The following is a 16620-nucleotide window of genomic DNA, read 5'->3' on the forward strand; positions in this document are numbered from 1 at the left end:
TTTGATTGAAAATTCATCTAACAATCAAAGAAATTTAAAATTATTTGAGCCGATACCTTTTCATCATGTCTCGTACCTCATTGGTACAACTAATAAATAATAGAACGCCAAAATTATACGTAATTAATTATATTTACTAAATTGTTTTATTTTTAATTTAGTGTGGAATTTAAAAATTAACGCATGATTATAAGTGAGAAAAATGCAGAGTAGGAACGCTCCCATGTCCAACACCAAGATATCTCTGAAATAGATTCTTCATAACGTTTTTCATCCAGAAGATATACATATGACTCGGGATTTACACTCGCCTACGAGTCGCGAGACGAGGCACAAGCAAAAGCACAAGGTGACAGTTTAAAAAGTCGCTCGAGAGTGTAAATTACAAACGATTCCAGTCTCAATGCACTCGTAATAAGAACAGTAATTTACACTCTCGAGCGACTATTTAAACTGTCACCTTATGGTTCAGCTCGTGCCTCGTCTCGCAACTCGTACTTGAGTGTAAATCCCGGGTGAGTACTGCGGGATCATAACCCTTATACAGTTTAAGCTTCAGAAACCATTTATCTTGCTTGTTTTGTAACCTTAAATGTGTTCTTTTACACCAAAGAATCTCATTAGTGTAAGTAGTTTTTTTAGATGGGATTAATATTTTCGCAATTTATCAACATACTTCTTGCTAATGCTCGTTGTATCATCATATGTCATAATAGTCACATTCAGATTCCTACGTATATATCCATTTTTATACTGTCCGTGATTTGAAAGTTTCAAAATTCTCATGTAATTATATTGCTGATAAAATTTTAGCAGGTGTTCCTCAAGGAGTTTCTTTATATTCCTCAATTCAATACTCAATTTTTTCTTCGTTGTATTTATAACATTTAAAATAATATTATTATTAATGTTTGAAATGCCAATTATTTAATAGTCTTCGAACCATTTTAAATGTAAGTGATTGTAAAAAACTTCAAAAGGTTTGTATGATATCTCTCGGTGGAGTAAAACCAAAATTACTTGTCATTGAAGGAAATTGTATTTTAATACCTTTATGATAACATATTGTAAAAAATGTTTTTTTTCATAAAGTAAATGATTATCTTCTAAACTTTTTACAATGCGTAATAAATTACAAAATACACAAACATAATACATATGTTCACATTTACGGAATATTACGAGATTCTAATCAAAAGAGCAAGTGAAATTATTTGTGATTTTATATAAAATTCAAAATCTCTTAAAAGGTTATGTACAATTGAAAATTTATATATATATTTTTTTGTTAGGGATTATGGGAACTGTGGTTGGATTATTTGTTCTTGTTAGTGCAATATTCTTCATTTATATCGCTTTGAAGCTATTTAAGAAATATTTTCATAGATTGTTATACTTTAACTAAGTATTAAGAAAAATCACTTCTTCTAATTAAAGACGTGAAAGCTATTTTAAAAATAAACTAACAAAATACTATTTATTCCGATTTTTATAATTGCCCCCACGAACAATATTTGTAGGAATTACAGAGACTACATATAAAACACTTTTAAAATAGAGAATACATTTAAAAATAATAATTTTAAACTTCATAATCTTCAATGTTATTTGTCACTTATTTTTGTTTTGTACTCTTATTATTTTTAATATAAACTTTATTATTATTCTTAACTGTTCATTACTTTTAATACGTCGTACATTAAGATGAAACGACACAAGTTTTTTGGATACTACGTTTTTGTTATTATTTTATAACTTAATAATTCCGACGTTTTAATACCTTTATAGCAACGATACGTGGGGATTATATAGACATAAAACAATTTAAAAAAATGCGTAGTATCCGAAAAACCTAGTCTAATTTAAATGGGTTTTCGCGAAAAACGTTGATATCATTATACTAAGATGGAATTGTATTGTTTAAAAATTGGTGTATTATTTTAAGTCGGATACTATTCCATATCACATAGAAGGAAATAAAAGTTTGTATAATATATTTTATTGATAAAACCCACTTGTAAATCCTATGCTTTTAGCAGAGCTCAATAGTATACATAGGACATAAACAGGAAACCACTTTGCATAAATACGTAATGTTAAGAATAAAATAAAGATATAATACTTTAGTCTTATGTGCAACATGATAACAACGGAATAACATATTTTTGTCACTATGAACCACGTGTCTAAATTACATAAGGTTGATTTTTCATCTGGACAAACTAAAAAATGATTTTTTTTTATGTTATGCCATTTCCGATTTTTCCTAAATATATATATACAGTTTTATAATTTTCCCGTTCGCTGATATTGTTATTAAGAAAATATTTTAAATTTTTGGAATATAATACACATTTGAAATGAATAAATGTAAGCATTATATATTTTTGATATTTCGAATAAAGAAATAACCAATAGAAAACAAATATAACAACAAAAATGAACGGATCACTTCTATAGCTGATTAAGAAGCAACATATCTTTAACATGTAAGTAACGTTATCAAAAAGAATGATAGTGACGTTGAAACACCTGTTTCGCTCTCACCTTAGAGTTTTAACGTTAGTATACACCGCGTGGCACGTGGTGCCACACGGAATATTTGCAACGAGTAATATTAATAATATAATAGTGAGTGAGTAATAAAGAAAATAGTTTTTCTAACAAAATCTCTAGTGATGCTCTTTAACTGTTTTCCACTCAACATAAACATGGTAAATAATTAAAAAGTGATCTACATAACTTTTTTGATAAATAATATATAATATGTTGAGTAGAACATTAAGACAAAATGACAGCAGTAAACGATTCTGAGATGGACATTAATAGAAGTCAAAGTTTTATATCCACTAGTGACGTTTTAAGCAGAAAAAGTGAATTAAAAGATGAAGAATCATGCAATAGTCCCGAAGATGCTTTGGAAAAGGCAGTGTTACAACTTGGTCCGTTCGGAATTTATCAACGCTATGTTTTATTTTTGCTGTTCATTCCAAATATGTTGTCAGCAATGTATTCCCTCAATTATGTCTTTGTCGCAGATCAAGTAGCTTTTAGGTTTGTGAATTATTTTTATATGTAATTTTTATCAAGTCTGGGTAAAATTCTGAATATATTACAATATTTGCAATGACAAAATATTGAAATGTATAAGACAATCTCGTCAACAAAAATTTTGCTCCTTATTTGAATCGTTAATTTAAATAGTTCAGAGGACTTTCTGATTTTTGTTGGTATTGGACTTTCACTTTTCCTAAAATCCTTGAGGCAATCACAAAAACTTAGATATAATATATATTCGAATTCTGAAAACGATATATTTTTTAGGTGTTTAGTGAAAGAATGTGAAGGACAAGGCGGTTATTTTGCGAACAAAACAATACAAGATCTATTACCAACTCCAAATGAAACCTGCCACCGCTATCAGGCAGTACAGGCTGACCAAATTAGCTGTGACATAAAAGACTATTATTTAAATAAAACGATAAAATGTAATGACTTTGTCTATGAAACAATGAATTCTATTTACGCCGAGGTAAATATTTTCTTAGAAGATGCATGGAGATTTATTTTTTCAAAAATTTAGAATTCATTTATCTTTTGTTTAGTTTTCCATGGCTTGCAAAGAATGGCAGCGTACCCTCGTTGGTACTATCCGAAACAGTGCTCTACCTTTAGCTCTTGTCCTCACTGGATATATTTCCGATAGGTAAGGTATTTTATTAGAAAATGTATAAGAATAGTAATCATTTATTTTGATACTATAAAGGATAAACGAAACACGTTTTTAGATATGGACGGCGAACCGCATTTTGTATTTTCGCTGCATGTGCTGGTGTGCTCGGTATTATAAAATCTTTCATGCCAAATTATTCGGCATACCTAACAATGGAGTTTTTAGAAGCTGCTCTAGGTTACGGTTTCAATAGTGCCGTCTATGTCATGAGTAAGTCGAGTAAAATATTTTTGAACCTAGCATTTTGTCCTTTCTTTTCCGTGTTAAAATAATTTTATTGTTTTAATAGTTGTTGAGTTAGCTCGTCCTTCATTACGAGTTGCATTCGCCTGTGTGACTGGTATAGGATACGGGCTGGGTGGCATGCTATTCGCGCTGATTGCTAGCCAAGTTCCTTATTGGCGAAACCTGCTAAGAGCTATACACACACCAGCTTTATTTCTGCCCCTATATTGGTTTCTTCTAGACGAGAGCGCTAGATGGTTGCATGCAACCAATAAGAAGGATAGAAGTATCAAGGTTATTAAAAAAGCTGCAAGATGGAATAAGGTTCGCACAATTAATGTATTTGACAAAGCTAAATCAAATCCAAATAGTTCTACTCATGATACTTTTCTTTAGGTAATAGTAGATGAAGATCTCATAAATAGTATAAAAGGCGAAACAGGAGCTGATGAAGTAAAAAATAAAAACAATCCATGGTTGAATTTATTAAAATCTAAAATACTTATGCTCCGGTTTTGCATTTGTTGCTGGTGTTGGATATCGGTCACCTTTGTTTATTATGGACTCACAATTAATTCGGTGTCCATGTCCGGTGACAAATATGTGAACTTCGCCCTTAGCATGTTTATGGAGATCGTGGCGTCTTTGTTAATCATGATGGCGTTGGAACGCTTCGGACGTAAACAGAGCATTTTCGTTGCCTTCTTGGTTTGCGGAATCACTTGTGTTACGCCTTTCTTTATATGTAAGTCTAAATCCACCTATTCAATTGCATACAATAACATACAATTAATATTTAATTATATAATACATATATTATAAGCATATCGATAACTATTTTTTTATTAAATATAGTAAACTAGCTTACGATTTTGTTTTAAATATGTACCTACCCAAGGTGTTAACTTTACGAAATATAGTGAAATGTCTTGAATTTGCAAATGCTATTAAATATCAAACGTTAAAAAATAAATGAAGAATACGATAAGTTAGAAAGAAAAAAAAACTAATGAAAGGTTTAATGTTTAAATACTAATAGATAAAATGAATTTTAGCATCTCGGTGTAACATTTTGTCGTAAATTTTATATAGTTATCTTAAAAAAGTAAATAAATATTATTGAGATTTAATATTTAGTACAAAAAAAATGTAAATAATTTATAATGGCTGTCACAATTTTTATAATATATGTATATTTAATTTTCAGCACATTCCAATACGAAAACAGCGTTATTCTTTGTCGGGAAACTGTCAATCACATTTGCCTTCAATTCGCTGTACGTTTTCACGGCTGAGTTATTCCCAACTGAGGTTCGATCTTCAGCAATGGCGGCTGTGTCTCTTATTGGTCGCGTAGGATCTCTTGTGGCCCCACAGACTCCACTTTTGGTAAAATTTAAATTGCCTCATAAAAATATATCATACAAGTGATGTTATTTTAATATCTTTTTTAAAAACCATTATCTTACCAATTATCCATTCATCACTTTTTTAACTTCAAATGGTTTATTTTCAGAGCGAATTTATTCAAGCACTACTATATGGGATCAGCTCAATCTCAGCAGCTCTGTTAGTGTTACTCGCGCCAGAAACACGTCGTGCGGCACTTCCACAACACGTGCAGCATGCGGAGCAAATGCATGCGCTTGCGCATCCACCTAACAGGTCGTTGGGCATACGAGGAAGCTTCAACGATCCCAGCCGTTATAGCTTACCAACTACTTCGCAGCTTTAACTAATTTAAACTTTATATACCGTCTACAAAAAGCTTCTTATTTTCAAGACTGAGTTTTATGTGCCAATAAAAGAAATATTTCAAAAATAGATATTAAAGATAATAACAGATTTATTTACATTCTTATAAAGATAGACACTAGAAACGTCGATAAGGATAACTATTATCTCATTGATAAAAGTATATCACCGAAATCTTTATGTGAAAAAAGTCATATTATGTAAAATAGTACATAAGAATCCAAAATAAAATAAATAAATATTCTGAGAATTAAAAAATGGCGCAGAGAGTACGCAAACTAAAAATATAAAAACAAGATTTAATAAGAGAACCACTTGATTACACTGTAATATACATTTTAAGATAAACAGCTAATTACTTTACTTTATTTAAGATTATAATATTTGCATTTATTCAAAAGAAACAGTTCCATTACTATATATATGTAATAGAAATATCATTCCATTGAAAACTCAGGTACATATATGTACATATTAAAATAAAAGGTGAAAATTTAATGAAACTGCTTTGACAGTTTCTGTCACGTAAAAACGCCTATAGTGTGCCAATTTTTTGGGTAACTATCTTTTATAAGGTGTATGTTTTGGACATGGGTGTTTATTTATGATAAAATCACTGTCGTCAGAAATGTTTACTGGTGTTTACACATCTGTATATTTATTTAACTGTTTGAGGCATACCTCGTGATATATATTTAATCTCGTTTCTGTATTTAAAGTTTATCTTCGTTAGTTATAATGATAAAGTCACGGTAATATCTTCAAATTAATTGTTTATTTAGGAGTTAGGACGGTTTAGTTTCAATATTATAAGTGATTATCACCACATATTTTCTTTGAACAAGGAAGACTTGTATACTTTTGAGGTATTTGCTTAAATTCTTATTTTTCTTTCCTTGATAATGTTAATTTAAAAAAAAAGTACTTAATTGAGCTTAAATGGTATATTATTGTTAATTCAGATTTATTGTACCTATAGACGCTCGTTCAATCAAGAAAAATAAAAAAAAATTGACAAAGGTCTTTAAGAAACTATAGTTGACACTTGACATGCATACACACATTTATGTTAAAAAATAAGTTTTCTTTTATATGCCATAACAAATTAAATAAAAGAAGTTTAATTCACAACTAAAATTAATAAACAAATTTAAATTATGATTAATTCCAGGTCAAAAAAAAAATAGGTCTTTATTATATGAGAGACTTAATACGTGGAGAAAAAAATGATTTCAAGTTTTCATTAATTAATATGCACCTTTGTATTGCGATAATATATTATTGAAGATCTTCTTAAAATAAAAGTTGTTTTTTTTGTTTTCAAGTAAATAAAATGTAAAACAAACTTATTAAACTAGCTTTCGAACACACATATACATTTTACAATACATTAAATTAATATTTAATTCTATTTCAATATTTTTATAAGTGTTCTTACTAAAATATTAATTAAAACAAATAATAAATTTGAAATTAAAAAGAAATTAAAACACATTTACTTCAAAATCAATTCTTATTTTTTAGATGACAAATCTTGTTTTTACGATTACTCAACACAAAGTTAATTACACTCTCCATATCAATAAATATTTTCGCTTCAAGTTATATGTTGGTTATTACAAACAACTTATTTTTTAATTATTTCGTCGTTTGGCTTTTATGTAACTTATTAAGGAGAAAAAGTTATAAATATAAGGTACATCGTCTTTTCATCGAATTTATTTAGTAAATATAAGGCCTTAAAATAAAAATAGTCCTCTTGAGCATATGTTATATACAAATAAATTCATTATCTGTAAACATTATAAACGTTCAGTCTTGTATTTTAATACACCTCAAATCCAAAACTAATGTTATCAATAAAACACTTAAAATATATATATATTGGTTACACTTACACAACATTATATTATTAGTATACTTTACATAAATAAATTGGTTATAACTTTATAAAAAACACTTGTATTGCTTTTCGTCGTCAGTAAATTTTAGTTCTGCGCTTATGCTAGTAACCTCCTGCGATAAGGGAAAGCTGGTGTTGGTTAACGACAAGACATATGTCATATTTGATGTCAAATAAATGTCCGGATAACCAAATTACAAACTAATGTCCTAATGTAATGTAATGTTTTTTATTTTTCGGGCTTAATAAAATTAATAGGCACATGAAAGTATTAATTAATTATCCTTTCTATATAAAAACTTTATTAAAACTCATGCCGTGTTACATGTATGTATTTAAAATGTTTAACATTGATTTGGCGCAAATAACTAAACGAATCCTTTGATATGTGAAATTTTATAATACAATGACGGAAATATATTATTTGAGTTACGATGAGGATAATACACTGAAAGTTGAACAATCATAAAAGGAACGAACTCGGTCCGTTAATATTTTGTTGTTGGTATATTATATAAGTATTTTTGGCCTGAGTTCTATATTTCAGGTCACAAAAGAGTTGAGCTTTCGACTGAGTTAAATTGTTAAATGTTTCACTCACCTAGTTAAAATTTTGTTTGACATATTTTTTTTACTGTTGAATTTGCACTTCCAAATAAACGATATTTGTCGAAAGGAATTTCCTCCACTACCAATTCGAATTACGGTACGGGCTAATACTCCCGTAGCCTCTACAACTTATCTATTAATACCGATATCATACATGAGTCCCATACTTTTCTTGTCAGCCTTTTGTACTACAACAATTGTAAATATTACTATTAACATTTTTTTGTCAAAATATCACAGGATTTATATCTTGTGCTTAAAAAATTAACCAGTGCAAAAAATTTGATCATGTAACGGTAGAATGAGCATGCTTAACATATTTGTGTTTACCTATCCCGCTCTGCCCCTCGCATTCTTAAGAAGATGTCTAGTATTAGCGCGATAAAAATTTATATTATTAATTTACATTACAATTTTATTTTATCTATTTACAAGTAATTACTGTGTTTGTTATTTTTAAAAATCCTCTATGTTTGTATCCCTTTTTAATCTAAATTTTTGATAATGATTTAATAATGATGTTCTTCACAATCACGATACGTTTTCATTCTGTTTTAACGGCATCATCTCTCTTGGTGGTACAACCTCTGGGCTGGGAGGTGGCTTCAGCCTGGAGTATACAAGCCTCAAAGCTAATAACGCTACGAAGGTTAAAGCCGCAGTCGATGCGAAGGTAGCGTCGGGTCCATGTCTGGCGTAAACTGCTGACACGAACACTGGACCAAGTGCACGGGAGACGCATCCGGCTCCTGTAAGGACTCCCATCCAGACGCCTTGAGGTCGAGGACCTAGAACCTAGAAACGATTTTTTATGTAATATATCATCGATGCCAGAAGTACTAGCACAAAAATATTAAAATTACAGAACGACTGTTGAAATGTATTTGTGCTGCATCATAAGTTAGGCGCGAACTTTTAAAATTTAATTGGCTCCTATTATCTCTTTGATATATATGTATATAATAAACTCTAAATAATATGAATACAAACATAAAATACCTACCTTAGAAAATATAGTTTGTATAAGTGTAACTCCTAGCGGATAACCAATAGACACACAGGTATATCCCAATAAGAATTGCACGATAGTTAAACCGCGTGAATTCTCGCACCAGGGCTGGCTGTGCTGAGGGCAGCCGCCACCTGCCTCCTCCGTTACACCGGAGCTACCCGCCAAAGGTGGAGGTCCCGGACCCCAGGGAATACAGAGTATTGATGCCATGCCGGTTAACAGAAAACCTCCCCAGAGTAACAATGCTCTGTAAAATTAAACATTCAACTGAAGCAGCAGAACTTATAATTACTAACAATTGATAAAAACAATAAAGGAATTTATAGTGCAGTTATACACTTGGATTTTTATTAGTTTTGAGGTAATAAGCAAAGTAAAGTAGGTGCGTACCTTTCCTCAAATAACTTAGTAAGAGGCGTAATGAGCGCGAACACAACACAAGCCACTATTGCGCCAGCGCTCATGAGTGCTCCCATGTATTCTAATGCTTGCTTCTTATTCCATGCAAACTGATCCATGGTTAGGGAAGTTGCCAAAGTCTCAAGAAGAACGAAGTTAAACACCAAAACGAAGAAAGCACCAACAAGCATCCAACTACTGACATAGTCCGGTTTAATAGCCTTCATTGCTTCTTTTTCTGAAATTTGTAATTTTTTTTTATATTATTATTATATAAAAAAATTATTACGTTATAAAAATATATTTAATTTAAATTTCAAATTCAAATTAATCACCCGTTTCCTTGCCATGAGCCAACATAGCTTCTCTGGCAGCTATCTTCTTTTCTTTAAAAAAGAAAGGAAGAAAGAGAATAAAATTTATGAGTCCTAGTACTGCGTTAATCCAACCGGCAGCTGTGTACATATCCAACCTTATTGGATGATTGTATTGTCCGAGTGGAGGGTAAGGTTCGCCGGGCCCGAGAGGGGCAACAGCAGCCTGTAGAGCCGGGCCAACTACAAAACCTAGGACTTGGGCCAATGATGCTCCAGCAACAGCTCTCGTTCTTTCGCTTTCACGGGTTGCAGCCGACAAATATGACCTTGCTACAGCCACATTCGCTAAAAAAAACAAATTCTTCATCTTAGTACAAGTGTAGCAGACTGCAGCAGGATAAAATTATTAAAATTTTTGCGTCTAGCTAGTGGGCCGGGTAATGATATAGTATTATATTGCAAATTATTGTTTTGGTTAATTTGTAAGGTAGCATGTCAGTAATGATGTAGCCACAGTCGTTACAAAATAATTATGTCTATTAAATAACAAGGTCAAATAGTCTCACTTAAAGTTTTAGAGACTTATTTTTAACATAATAAAACGAGTTGCATGTTGGCTCTGTAAAAATTTAAATATTTGTAGTATCACAAAAGATATACGGACATCGTTGAAACAGATTATTTTAACACTGTCACAGTTACCACATCGAGGTCAGAATTAATTTAAAGTAAAACAAATAAGTATGAACTGATATTGCGTTACTGTTCAACATAATTGAACTTAAAGTAAAACGATTGGATACGAACTCATTGAAATGGGTTCTTATTTTGAATTGATGATTTTTATAGTTTTATTTTAATATATATATGTATGTATATAAACAGTCTTTTTTTAATTTTTTTATAAAAATAATTATAACGTACGTATAAATTTTTTTTTTCTTGATACCAGAGAAACTTCGTGAGAAATAATAAACGTAATTATTATATTTTTTTAGTTTCGTTCTCAAATGATATATGTCAATTCTAATGTATCATAAAACCAATCCCACCCGAACTAACTCCAACAAGAGCTCTTGCTGCCAGCATCCAATGATGAGCATATGGGCGCGTCAAGTGCAAATGTGCGTACAAAGTTGATGCCATGACGAACAATGCCAGGGTTGTTAACATTGGGCCACGAGCACTTCCTGCACGGTTTGCCCAAAAACCGAGTAAAGGCGAGGCTGCGAGTTGTCCAAGCGGACTGGCTCCAACTGCCAACCCTAAAGCTTCTTTGCTAGACCCTGGCTGCAACTGGAAACATTTATCACTTTTTTATTTATATTCTCTAAGTATTTTACACAAAACACAGAGTAAGAGATCTTATTACAAATCATGAGGCTTTTTTTTAGATCGAAACTATGACAGTATGATTTAAATTAACTTTAAATTCACTCCATTGAATATTATAATGTAAAGAAACTTATTCTTGCATAGATATACCTACTATATCTTTGTTGACTACTTTAATGTGACAAAAGATTTTTTTTTAATACAGTATTCGATATGCAGTGTTTTGGATATTTTGCTGGCTCGAATATTTATTTCCTAAAAACAATTCGTTTGTAATACAGAGATCTGAATGAATAAGAATATTATCCAAACAGTATTTCGAGAACGTTGTAAGTGACAGCTATTTTTAAATTCAATCTCTGCCAACCGATTAACGGCTGTGGCGAGAGTATTTTAATAATAATTTAAAAGTGAAAATATATATATGTATGTGTGTGTGTGTTTGTGTGTGTGTATAAATATCTATACTCATGAAATCTTGTGAAATGATAGACCACTAAGCATTTTTTATCGAACAACTCGAAGTTGAAGCAGCGAGTTAACACAAATCTTTGTCTAGTCTCATATCAGGTTTATGTGATGAAAACCGATGCTAAGATAGTAATGATGAGATAGGATAATGTTATGAAAGAATTAAACAATGCATGCATGAAATGTATATGCATTTTTAGTTACTTTGGTTGTAGTTTTTGTTGTTTCACGTTTACAATTGATTTTGAATCATATTACAATTCTCGACCAATTTATTGCAGTTATATTGAACGTAAATATCAACATCTTGCAATTGTTTGCTTTCAATTATTAGTTTTTACGCCTTATTTTTTATTGAAACGTTTCAATAAACGGAATAAATAAATATTTTATAAGTTTTATTCACATTGAAAATTAACAATTTGTCAACTTTTGACGATGGATACGAGAAATAACATTTTATTACACATATCACAATAGGCAACATGAGTCTGGCAAATAGCCACAGATATATAAATATACATGAATTGTTTGGCCGTCAGTCACACACCGGAAGTGGAGATCACCGCTTGGGATATAACATCCATACGTCTTTGGTTATACGAAACAACTTTATTCGTTATATATTGATATCAAAGGGCGATTGATATTTTCACCCGTTCGAAAGTCTTCAAAAAACGTTTTTAATGTATTGACAAGTCCATCGACTTCTTAATCGACATTTTAATTTTAGATTGTAATCAAACGACATTATTCTGCCAGTTTACTTAAATATCCATCGATATAAATGTCTGCGGTTTTATTCTGTTCATTAATTAACAACGAATATTGTATGTCATTATATAATAAATATTCTAAGAATAGTAGTTGAAATTATAGTTATAGTACACATTTGTTTATTAATGAATCATAAAATACTGCGAATACTGTCTAGGACGATTTTAACAAAATGGCACAGGAAGCATTTTCGTTATTGTTAAATGTTAACAAATTACGGCAATAAAAGAGCTTGGTTTCAAATACCTACGTATATCTATATATTTGGGTTAACGGTATTATATCTACTCTAGTTACATTTAGTTAAAATTTATAAATAATAAAATTTTTTTTTCAAATATCAAAAAGAAAATAAAAGTTTATATTTACACACAAGCAATATTGCTATCGATTTTCATCGTAAAATTTTCTTACCTAAGACAGAAGTTAAATTGAGGATGTAGTATAAAACGCGTATTAACAGTAATAGACACGTTTACTGTAATTTCTTAATTGACACGTCTGTACTGTATGAAGTCAAATTTGTTCCGCATTTAAATATTTTTTACTAGTATTTACAAGACTTAGTCCGGGTGAAAGCCTACATCGACTAAAAACAATCCCCATAATGTGTATTATAAAAATTATTTGAAAAAAAATTTTCTTTGAAATGCAATTAAATTTTCGTGTGGCTTTGAAACAGTCAACGGAATAGCTGGACTAGTGAGATAGACAAAAACATACAAATGCTAGGTCTTGTTCCCGCAAGAGCTATAAATTTCAGTCTAAATATCTTGATCTATATTATTATACGTAGGCACCAATCGTATATATTCGTTCATTTTTTCAGTTCCATTCATACAAAATTGTCATATCTAAAATATTTGTCGGATCGTTGTTTGTTTGTTACTTTTCATTTTTTATTACCAGCCGTCACCGTTCTCCATATTTATCATCAAATATAGCTGGAAGGGTAAAAGTCCTAAATCTGGACACATTCACATCCAGTGATACAAATTATATCCAGTACACAGTTAAATGTAGGTACTATATTTTATATAATATTACGTAATGCATAAAAAATATTTCATACAGTGAAGAAAATTTTCTTTAATTTTGCTATACTAATAAAAGTATATTTTGACACGTAAATCAAATTGAAAAAATAATCATACAGAGTTTAATCAATGAAACCTCACTCTTTTCGGTACATCCTATACGATAGTAGCGATCGAATACAATCTTTTAATCTAATATATTTTATTCATAGAACACACTTACACGTGTCTTTATTAGGGCTAGAATAAATTATATATCAATATATTGTAACTAGACGCTCCACAACTATCTTTACTTTGTTATCACGACGAATAATCAACTCTCCAACGTGCTCGTCATTCAGTTAATATTCTTATAGAAATTCTATTTACATTCACATATCACAAAAAAGTACATTTACAGTAAGCACTTATATATGTAGTAAATTATTGTTTACTGTTAACAACTTTGTAAATATTTGTATTGTTTTTGTAACATCGGTTTTATTATGTATACGTAGTAGTATCCCCGTCTATACTACTTATTTCAAAACCGAATAATGACGACAATTAAATTAAAATCGAATTAGAATAAACGAATACAAATTAGTGATGACAAGAACGTATAAACGACACTTAAGAATTAACTTTAATGAAGGTTTTGTAATGTTGAATTAATTAAGAAACTTGCTTGTAACTCAAACTTTATTCAATTTTCCATTTTAGAAATATGTACAATCAAATAACAAAATTAAAATTAAGTATCTGAGCTAGAAAACGTTAATAATGATTAAATCGGATATAATATTTGTAACATATATATATAAATTTGATGCCTTAAAAATATATAACTAAATTCGTTATTAACCAACGCACTGTATTCGCCAGTGTATTTACTGCCCTATTTGTTTTATTTTTCAAAACCACCAGGTAAAATTTCGATTATTTATAAATTGTCGTTTATAATTATATGTTGTCGGAAATAAAACCCTACTTATTTTTTTCATGCATTCATATTAATCTACTTTTTTATAGTCAAAGAAACAAAAACAAATTGAAACTACAATTATTTCTGAAAGTTAATAAAATAGTACCTACATCTTATTTACATCTATAATATAAACCGATGTTAATTGATATTCTAATAAATTTGCTTCGTGTACAAAAAAGATGTTTACAAACAATCTTGTTATTTACTTCACACGATAAACCTTTATTTTATGAAATACTGATTTGATACGAGAATCATTATTTTATTAGGTACTAGCTAAAACTTGTGATCCCCCCACCCCCATTTAATTCCTGTTAGAATATTCATTTTTTTTAATAAATAGCACGTATAATAATACGATGCCAGTATATAATTCTGTAAAGAGACTTACTTATGCTTTTTTTTAAATTAATACAACAGATTTAGTTTTATCTTTAACAATATACAATCAATTATTCATAAAGTATTTCTAACACAATATTACCTGCTTTTCCTTCAAGTAATCAACGTAAAAGGTATTTCAAATGTGCTGTTTACCTTGCCGTTGTCAACATAATAAAAATAATATTTTATCATGTTGTCTGGTCGCTTTGTAATATCAAGTGTTAATAAATAAATATCATAATAACATTTATATTTAACAGCTGCTAGTTAAATAAATGTTGCAAAAATTTATTCATTATTATAAATCACATTTTAAAACGAACAATAACCTAATTAGTCATTTTGATAAGAACTTTAATATGATAACAATATTTTATATCATTACCGAATACCGTTAAACTCAAGGATATTTACGTCGGTATAGATTAAAATAGTAATATTAATGACTATTAAATAAAAATATGTGCTTGTAACTAGGTGCTTCATTTAATATTGTAAGATGTTTTAGTATTAATTCGATTAACTTTGTTATATGATCTAAGTTTTGCTTTTGTTTTTTTTTAATATATGTTATCAAAAAATAAATTTTAAGTACTGTTTAAACGGAATATTTATATCTTATAAAATATTTCTTTGTTCTAAATATATATAATGTAATCTTATAATCCGAGACTTATGTACCTTATCAAGGTAAGGCCACACGCCAGTAAGCACGATACTGAAACCAAGTGACATTTGGAACATAGTGAAATATATGATATAAACACTCCTCCAGCGCTCGCGACGTTCCTGAGCTGACTCCAGCGCATCGCCCTCTGTACGATTTCGACCCACCAAACCCATTTTATCTTTTAACCATTCCATTTTACTGTCTATATAATAAAAAAACACTGTCAGCTGTATTTACAAACACTAATTAAATGCACGTCGATACACATTGTACACAACAATTCGTCGTTTGAATTGTAAACAAAGAAAACGAGGTTACGGCGGGTACAATCATGCGCTCTGAGCGCGCTCTGCTTGAAAACTAGTACTAAAGAATTCTTTAAAGTTTCGTTGGCATCATTTCCCTCTCTACGATACATCATTGTGACGACACTGGTTGCCAGTGGTATTGTAACAATAAAGACAACATTAGGTAAGGGTCAACAGTTCCATGGTAAAATAAAGTTAATAGATATACAAATATATATTCTTTACTTTTCAATAATGTAAAACAAAGAAAAATAAATGGTTTTTATGATAAATTATAAATATTTGACTATGATCATATAATTTCCAATATGTCATTACACTAATTTGCTATTTTATTGTGGAAGGCACTATTCATTCCAATATTTAACATGGATATGCATAAAAAAAACATGTTACTGCTACACTATTACTGTCCTAATATATTTTATAGCCATTTATGTGCGATTGTCGTAAGAATAATGTTTGTATATATAAAATACCTAATATGTATTCTTTAAGGGTGAAGAAAATCTTATTTAAAAAATATTGTTATTTGACCATAAGGAAGTTACAAAAGAATCGTATCTGTCTTAAACATGGTCGTTATGATTTAAAAAAAATAATTTAATTGTAAAACCACTCTGTTTACAAGTTCTCAATTGGCAGTTACAAAACTACAAATGCCCTATTTCAGTGTGTTTTAAAAAAATTTAACTGTCTGAATAAACAATAAGAT

The 16620-nt window shown here is 29.9% G+C and overlaps 2 protein-coding genes and 1 long non-coding RNA gene across 3 annotated transcripts; 1 reads left to right on the forward strand and 2 right to left on the reverse strand.

Annotated features, from left to right (window-relative positions):
* Nucleotides 1-2561: 2561 nt before the first annotated feature.
* Nucleotides 2562-6469, forward strand: LOC116769733 (organic cation transporter protein-like). The gene is made up of 8 exons (XM_032660920.2): nucleotides 2562-3054; nucleotides 3325-3532; nucleotides 3606-3706; nucleotides 3789-3943; nucleotides 4023-4282; nucleotides 4355-4703; nucleotides 5166-5347; nucleotides 5475-6469. The coding sequence occupies exons 1-8, from the start codon at nucleotides 2792-2794 to the stop codon at nucleotides 5691-5693; spliced, it is 1737 nt and encodes a 578-aa protein (XP_032516811.2). The 5' UTR covers nucleotides 2562-2791; the 3' UTR covers nucleotides 5694-6469.
* LOC133319147 (uncharacterized) lies at nucleotides 4424-4911 on the reverse strand. Its single transcript, XR_009752836.1, has 2 exons — nucleotides 4852-4911; nucleotides 4424-4719 (listed from the first exon to the last, which is right to left on the reverse strand). It is a non-coding gene; the product is annotated as an uncharacterized LOC133319147 (long non-coding RNA).
* Nucleotides 6470-7416: 947 nt separating the features above from the next.
* LOC116769581 (major facilitator superfamily domain-containing protein 8) lies at nucleotides 7417-15947 on the reverse strand. The gene is made up of 6 exons (XM_032660719.2): nucleotides 15609-15947; nucleotides 11006-11249; nucleotides 9972-10298; nucleotides 9628-9874; nucleotides 9229-9484; nucleotides 7417-9020 (listed from the first exon to the last, which is right to left on the reverse strand). The coding sequence occupies exons 1-6, from the start codon at nucleotides 15789-15791 to the stop codon at nucleotides 8757-8759; spliced, it is 1521 nt and encodes a 506-aa protein (XP_032516610.1). The 5' UTR covers nucleotides 15792-15947; the 3' UTR covers nucleotides 7417-8756.
* Between the last annotated feature and the right edge of the window lie 673 nt (nucleotides 15948-16620).

The sequence above is a fragment of the Danaus plexippus genome, chromosome 14 (assembly GCF_018135715.1).
Source record: "Danaus plexippus chromosome 14, MEX_DaPlex, whole genome shotgun sequence".
Lineage (NCBI taxonomy): Eukaryota > Metazoa > Arthropoda > Insecta > Lepidoptera > Nymphalidae > Danaus > Danaus plexippus.

Coding starts and splice junctions, on each gene's coding strand:
- LOC116769581 (XM_032660719.2), bottom strand. CDS start 15,791: ATGGAATGGTTAAAAGATAAAATGGGTTTGGTGGGTCGAAATCGTACA. Junction 11,250..15,608: donor TGTGGCCTTACCTTGATAAG/GTACATAAGTCT, acceptor AAATGTTTCCAG/TTGCAGCCAGGGTCTAGCAA. Junction 10,299..11,005: donor TCTTGTTGGAGTTAGTTCGG/GTGGGATTGGTT, acceptor TGTTTTTTTTAG/CGAATGTGGCTGTAGCAAGG.
- LOC116769733 (XM_032660920.2), top strand. CDS start 2,792: ATGACAGCAGTAAACGATTCTGAGATGGACATTAATAGAAGTCAAAGT. Junction 3,707..3,788: donor ACTGGATATATTTCCGATAG/GTAAGGTATTTT, acceptor ACACGTTTTTAG/ATATGGACGGCGAACCGCAT. Junction 4,283..4,354: donor AAGCTGCAAGATGGAATAAG/GTTCGCACAATT, acceptor ACTTTTCTTTAG/GTAATAGTAGATGAAGATCT.